General features: G+C 34.4%; 1 protein-coding gene across 1 annotated transcript in view; it reads left to right on the forward strand.

Moving 5' to 3' along the window:
- The window catches only part of LOC110465554 (myosin-1B-like), a 52,774-nt gene extending 44,647 nt beyond the window's left edge, over positions 1–8,127 (forward strand). Inside the window, exons 33-42 of the mRNA XM_021521468.1 lie at positions 521–619; positions 1,264–1,398; positions 2,061–2,224; positions 2,652–2,745; positions 3,369–3,504; positions 4,519–4,610; positions 5,882–5,950; positions 6,374–6,576; positions 7,197–7,275; positions 7,722–8,127. Of these exons, the coding sequence (XP_021377143.1) occupies positions 521–619; positions 1,264–1,398; positions 2,061–2,224; positions 2,652–2,745; positions 3,369–3,504; positions 4,519–4,610; positions 5,882–5,950; positions 6,374–6,576; positions 7,197–7,275; positions 7,722–7,769 (1,119 nt within the window). The 3' untranslated portion in view covers positions 7,770–8,127. The remainder of the gene's footprint in view (positions 1–520; positions 620–1,263; positions 1,399–2,060; positions 2,225–2,651; positions 2,746–3,368; positions 3,505–4,518; positions 4,611–5,881; positions 5,951–6,373; positions 6,577–7,196; positions 7,276–7,721) is intronic.

The following is an 8,127-nucleotide window of genomic DNA, read 5'->3' on the forward strand; positions in this document are numbered from 1 at the left end:
TACAACTCAGAGAGGGTAAGTTATCTGTACAAAACTCTCACAGAGCGCTACAACTCAGAGAGGGTAAGTTATCTGTACAAAACTCTCACAGAGCGCTACAACTCAGAGAGGGTAAGTTATCTGTACAAAGCTCTCACAGAGCGCTACAACTCAGAGAGGGTAAGTTATCTGTACAAAACTCTCACAGAGCGCTACAACTCAGAGAGGGTAAGTTATCTGTACAAAACTCTCACAGAGCGCTACAACTAAGGCTAAGGACATTTTTGATGATTCTGAAACAGATTCAATTTCCTTATTAAGTGAACAGTCTGATATTTTGAAACTTGCTATTTATGACTTGAAATTTTGGAATAAAGGGAAATATTTAAACTACTTACTTGATCATCAGTTATATAAAAAGTGGTTCTGTTTTTTAACTGAGTCAAACATCAACAATTTGATTCGTCTTTTAGCTTCTTTAACAAACAAGTTTTAACAAAATTGATTATCAGTAATATATAAAAATGTGTTTGTTTTGCAGGTTCTCCGTAGAAAGTATTACAACATAGTTGAGGACATGAAGGGGAAGATCCGAGTGTACTGTAGGGCTAGACCACTCAGTGGGACTGAAAAGGGCAGGGTAAGCACAGTATTAACATATACATCTGAACCTGGTCAATATCTGACACCAAAAAAAAGACGAACTGTGCATTATAGGTCATTAATCTTGTATCTCAGTGACATAAGTTGATAAAGTACAACCCAAAATATCTAACATTTTGAAACATGCCATACTGTCTGTGTTTTCTTTAGGATATAGCACCCAACTTTTTGAGCAGGGTCTAGTTCATAGAATAGCATACATTAATAATGTATAATGTTATTTTTTCAATGTCTCTGATAGAGTAATTCACCTTGTTGAGAGAAATCAATCATCCATAAAAGATCAGTAAATATCTGTTAATTGTATTGGATCTTCAAAGGATGGCTAACTTAATGAGAAGGACAGAGAAGCTTTTACCTCATATATTTATAAAAATTATTGAAACTGTTAACTTCATATATTTGTAAAGAAAAATATTAAGACTTAAACTTTGCACATTGTATAGTTACAAAAATAACTAATTAAAAATTGAAAAATTTCAGATACTTCTTAAAAACTGCATTTAGAATATTCACATTTACATTCTCACTGTCATTGACCTAATCATCCTTTGAACACCTGGGCCCTGGGCTTCAGAAATTATAGTTCGTTCTGAAATGTTTGAACTTTTCCAATTACAGGGTAACGTGTCGGTTATTAAATCCCCGGATGAATACTCCATCAGTGTTGAATCGTCTCGTGGGCTGAAGGAGTTTACATTTGACCAAATCTTTATGGAGGCCACATCACAGGAGAAGGTGTTTGAGGACACCAACGTATGTCTGATTTTATTTTTGTCAATATTGGATATACAGTTTCAAAATAGAAAAAAGAGACTCTCAGAATCAGTTTTTGCCATTGTGCCGTTGTTAATCTAAGTTGATACTGTTTTACCATTGTGCCGTTGTTAATCTAAGTTGATACTGTTTTACCATTGTACCGTTGTTAATCTAAGTTGATGCTGTTTTACCATTGTGCCGTTGTTAATCTAAGTTGATACTGTTTTACCATTGTGCCGTTGTTAATCTAAGTTGATACTGTTTTACCATTGTACCATTGTTAATCTAAGTTGATACTGTTTTACCATTGTGCCGTTGTTAATCTAAGTTGATGCTTTTTTACATTTGTTATAGACATTTCTGTTCACATTGATGAATTTATTTTAAAAATTATATGCAAAACATTTTCATCAAACAAGAAATAAATTAATTAATTTTTTCCTCATATTTAAATTTCATACACATTGCTGATGTTCTCTTTAATATGAATAGATCTCATGAATCGAGAGGGAAAGAACATTTTTTCAAAAATAAATGATTCAAAAATTATCGTAAAAAGAAATAGATTTTTTGTTGTTTCTTGAAATAAAGTTATCTGTATAGACCGAAATACTGCAGATTTTTTCTGTGTAATATAGAATTAAAGTTTTCTATCACAGAACCTTATCCAGTCTGCAGTGGACGGGTTTAACGTGTGCATCTTCGCCTACGGACAGACGGGCTCCGGTAAAACGTACACAATGATCGGTGACAGGGACCAGAAATACCCCGGAATCGCACCAAGAGCTTTTGAAAGGATCTTTGAATTAGGTCATGAACTCAGGTGAATTTTCAAAAAACATTGTTTTTTTCTGATTAGTGTTGAATTATTATTTCATGTCCCAAGCCTTTATTTGCTGGTAATCTTTCACCTGTCCATTCTGTCCATTGGGCAGGTTATCCGAACGACATTTCCCTGTGTCGACATCCTCATTACCACATATATCTCAGGGAGGTTTCAGATATATGTACATCACCACTGGATACTGTGTCACATACTGTTTTCAGACACCCTTGCCTATTGTCAACTTCACCGTAATAATTAAGAGGTCAAATGTCTGCATTTCTTTGTCCAAACAGGTCCATCACTACTAGACACGATATCACATTCTATTTTCAGGTGTCACAGGTGATTTACATATATCTTACAGATTTTATGTGATTCAATCTTTAAATAACAAATGTTAATACACAATGTATTGATCATTCAGATCCAAGTTTACCATCACGGTGACTGCCTACATGATGGAGCTGTATAACGAAAAGCTCATCGATTTGTTTGCCAAGCCTGGTACATCAGATGACGTGAGTCAATGTTTAAGTGAAATATCTGGCTTAGAAATTCATTGAAAGACTAACAACTGCTGATGATATAGATTCAATTTACACGTTCTTTGAATTACTCAATTAAAAACAGAATATTAATTATTTCATTAAAAACAGAATATGAATTACTCCATAAAAACGAAACAATTTAAAATTACTCCATAAAAAACAGCATTTTAATTAATCTATTAAAACAATATTAATTACTCCTTTCAAACAGAATATTAATTACTCCATTAAAAAATAGTATTAAATGTGATTACTTCATAAAAAAAAACAGAATATCAATTATTCCATCAAAAGAAATCCAGAATTTTAATAATTCCATTAACACAATATTAATTACTCCATTAAAACATAATTATTAATTACTTCATAAAAAACAGAATATCAATTATTCCATCAAAAGAAATCCAGAATTTTAATAACTCCATTAACACAATATTAATTACTCCATTAAAACAGAATTATTAATTACTTCATTAAAAACAGAATACCAATTACTCCATACCTTTTTTTGGTTCTGTCTGAAGATAATCTGAATATCATCAATGAAAACAGTAAAAGATGCAAGAGTAATGTTTATGAATTCATAATTTCAGGATAGGATGGAGATTAAGAAGGACAAGAAAGGCATGGTGTATGTACAGGGGTCGTGTGTAAAGGATGCACACAACGCCAAAGAACTTGGGGCGCTGTTTGATGAAGGCAGCAAGAACAGACATACTGCCTCCACAAGTAAGTTATCAAAATGGAATTTTTTTTTTGAGTAATTTAGCATGGAGGGTATATTACTTGCTGTCTTATTGAGACAATTCACTAATGCTTTAATTATGCCTTGACTGAATAACAGATAGTATCCTCTCATAGTATCTTATTGTAGAAGTTAACCCTTTCACCCCTAGATCACTTTAGTAGACTCTACCATACATGTATCTGGATGAGTCCATTGTGGTTCACAGTGGTGAAAGGGTTAAGATATATGATTTGTTAGCTTGGCAGGGGTTTTAAGTTGTAGTGAAGTACAATATTAGGTCATGTAATGACTTAAATGGTAGAGGTGATTTTAGAATATAGATATTTTGAAGTTTGAAAAGGTAGGATGACTTAAGTTTTTTATCAGTAACAAAGAAAATTCAAGATAGCACTCCATTTAGTAGGTAACGGTATAAACTATAGGTAATACTGAGACTACAATCTTATGTAAAACAATATACGCTCTCATTATAACAATGTTATATAACAAATTAAAATAATTCCTTGTACGAAAAATAAACTTCATTTATTTCACAACAGTTATGAAACAAGCTATTACAACTTTAACATATTAATCACTCTTGTTGGCCTGGATGTTAGCGAGATTGGGGTCTTTATGTGGGAGAGAATTGAAGTTCCCAGAGAAAACCGACATGGTTGGGCAGGTGACCCCATACCTTTTCACATCCGATCAGGGAATCAAACCCTGTCTGCTTTGGTGTAGGCAAGTGTGTTATCCACTACGCCACCCGACCATCGAAAATACATTCAATCTCAAATGTCAAAATTTAATCCAAATTTTTTAACCTGCAAATACTAGGTTGTAGTGGTATAACTTGTTATGCAGTGGTATAACTTGTTATGCAGTGGTATAACTTGTTATACATGTATTGTAATTAGAAGTGCAAAGAAGAGATGCTTATAAAAAAGACATGGCTATATAGACCATGTCTTTGATATAAAAAAACAATAATTTCTAACTGTTGTTATCCACAGAGATGAACGATGAGAGTTCACGTTCCCATCTCATCATTGGTATCATGTTGGAGAGTACTAACAAGGCTACAGGACAAGTTCTCAAGGGAAAGGTAAGCAACCATGTAGGCTTGGAATAATATGCAGTGAAACCTGTCTAATCTGACAACCTGTAAAATACAATGTATAGGTCACACAGGCTGAGAATATACAGTGAAACCTGTCTAATTTGATACCCTGTAAAATACAATGTACAGGTCCCACAGGCAGAGAATATACAGTGAAGCCTGTCTTATGTGACATCCTGTAACTCACAGAGGATGTCAGAATACACAGGCTGGGGAATATACAGTGTAACCTGTCTAATCTGACACCCTGTTTAATACAATGATTAGGACAGAGAATGTCAGAATACTCAGGCTGGGAATATATAGTGAAAAGTTTCTAATCCAACACAACATATAAGTCGGATGAGAGAGGATGTTGGAATGCACAGGTTGTATTTGGTAGATTTCATAAGAAATGGGACTACAGCATTGTTAGATTTTAGTCGGAATGTTAGAATACACAACTTACACAAGTTAAATTTTGTAGATGTCATTAGAATAGAACAGAATTATGTTGCATTAAACGAGAGGTTGGATTACTCAGGTGACAAATTAGACAGGCTTCACTGTACGAACAAGTTCTCAGTGCTGTCACAGTTATTGTAGGGTGTAGTTATTGATGATGACCTAAAATAACAAGTTACTGATGGCTGAAGTATGGCAACAAGATCTATTGTATATTCCACTTAACATAGTTTTCCAGTTTTTGATATTTTGATTAAGATGTTTAACTAATTTTCACTATTATTGCCTTATTTTACTATATATATATGATTGCCATGTCATAACAGCAGGAAAAGAAATATCATTAAATTGATTAGGAAAAGAACATACAACCATGAGAGTTGGAGCATATCATCAGCTATACAAACATATGAGGCAAATGGCATTTAGGACAGACTTTTCTAGTAGTTTTTAACTGAATTATGTTCGTAATTGATTTGAATTAGAATTTCTGTAGTTTTACAATCTGAGAAACCAAATTAAGCCAAATAATCTAGACTTGTATTTCCTTTCAATATAGTCTGCCATACAAATCATGATTTCATATTATTAGACTTGTTTTGTTTAGAAGGGTGTTGTGTGCATAGAAAATAGATATCAACAGTCACTCTTGATTATTTTTTGACATAAGGATGAGGACCATTCAATCCTCGATGTAGGGATAAGCTTTGAATCTATTTTTTGGAACAAGTGTGACTGTTGATGTTTATTTTATTACACTGCCTGTAGGAACTTGGTGATAGATGTTATGTAGAATATGTTTTATGTTACAGCTGAGTCTGGTGGATTTGGCTGGTAGTGAGCGTGTGGCTAAGACAGGGGCCGGTGCAGAACAGCTCAAAGTAAGACACTGTTGTATGAATATATTATAAACTTCCTTACAGTCTCAATGATTGAGAATTATAATATCGTGATTCTGTGTTCCTGGCACTGTCTTAATTGTAGCATAAATGGACACAACACAAATGGACTACATGTATAACAAAAATTATTCTCTCAACACTAAGTACAGTGTGCAATGAATGACTATTCCATAGGAGCTTATGGAGAAGTACAGTATCCAGCCCCACCCCACAACCTGTCATGTGTACAATACACAAGTCAATTAAAAAACAAGTAATTAATTATATAACATTTTAGCGTTTATATACATGCAAAGAATTTTTTCCCCCAAAATGACCCTCATTTGTTTGTGCTTATCAAAAGGTAAATATGATTGAGGGTAGCAGTATCTCTCTTACAGGTTATTTCTATTTCTGTTTTAGGAAGCCATGTCCATCAACAAGTCCTTGTCGGCCCTGGGCGACGTGATTTCTGCCCTGAGTAGTGACCAGCAGTTTATTCCCTACAGAAACAACAAACTCACCATGTTGATGCAGGATTCCCTTGGAGGCAATGCTAAGACACTCATGTTTGTCAACATCTCCCCCGCAGACTACAACCAGGACGAAACCATCATCTCACTCATGTAAGTAAATATACTCTTTCCCCACCCAGACCCTCCCAAGGACAAGACCATTGCCACTCATGTAAGTATTTATGGTCCTCCCCCATCCTGACCCTCTCCAGGATTATACTCCTCCATCACCCAGACCCTCCCAAGGCCAAGACCATTGCCACTCATGTAAGTATTTTTGGTCCTCCCCCATCCTGACCCTCTCCAGGATTGTACTCTTCCATCATCCAGACCCTCCCAAGGTCGAGACCATTGCCACTCATGTAAGTATTTATGGTCCTCCCCGATCCTGACCCTCAATGCACATGTGAGCATGCTCCTTCCTCCATCCACACCCTCCCCAGGATGAGAACATTGTCACTCATATTTAAATATGTAATTACCTGGTATGCCCTCCTCCATCCACACCCTCCCCCACATTAAAAAGCCTTCATCTCTCAATGATAAAAATCATATAAGTTGTAATATGCCTATTGCCAGATCAATCTAGATTACTGCAGATATGGTAGTTTGATATGTGAAGTGTGACCAAAGATTCACTTTGATACTTTGACAGGTCAATCTAGATTACTACAGATATGGTAGTTTGATATGTGAAGTGTGACCACAGATTCACTTTGATACTTTGACAGGTATGCATCCAGAGTGAAACTCATCACCAATGATGCATCCAAGAATGCTGACAACAAAGAGATTTCCAAGTTGAAGAGCGTAAGTATACAAGTGTTTCTGATTCAGGCTATGTTACTATACAAAGATCCATACCACCCCCTTTATACAGTGGATTGTAATAGGTGGTAAAACACAAACAAACAAACATGTATATTGATTTTTTTTATATTTTCAAGAAGATATCAAATTTCTGGAACTCCTGTATTAAATAAACTAGTGATGGTTATACAATTGGAATGAAATTAAACCTATAGAGTGTATGTAGTTTTCATAGGCAGAATTTAAGAAGTATAGACATGTGTATTAGATGAATTACCTGGGCTTTATTTGTGAGTCTACCAGGTAATACAAACTATGTAAATAATATTGACATTAAGCAACTTGATATTCAGTTCAACAAACATACATGCACTCAATATCTAAAAGTTGAACCTAATTTAATATTCATAGCTGCATCTTGTTTAAATCATTAAATGTCTTTTCAGATCATCGCGAAGTTGAAGAAGGGAGAAGATGTTGAAGAAGTGGAATAAATTCCTTTACTATTGCTCACTGAAGGCTGTCGTGTACCCTCAACTACAAAATGGACAGCACAGTTTCTGTCTGGATAAGTTTTGGAGAAAAACAAGGACAAAAACATTATATACCATGGCCCTTTCTTAATCAAGTTAATTTTGTTCTCAGATAAAGTTCCTGGATTACATATGAAAAAAACTATCTTCCCACTCTTTACCAAAAACAGTGGAATAAAAATATAATTTATCCTGGATTAATGAGGCATGATTTTATACATATGAAGACTTTCACGTGGTAGGTTTTTGTTTATGTCAATTTTACAAAATTGATTAAATTTGAATAATTTTATTATTGAAAAAAAAATTGTTCATTTTG

Source organism: Mizuhopecten yessoensis, unplaced genomic scaffold, assembly GCF_002113885.1.
Source record: "Mizuhopecten yessoensis strain PY_sf001 unplaced genomic scaffold, ASM211388v2 scaffold11091, whole genome shotgun sequence".
NCBI classification, from domain to species: domain Eukaryota; kingdom Metazoa; phylum Mollusca; class Bivalvia; order Pectinida; family Pectinidae; genus Mizuhopecten; species Mizuhopecten yessoensis.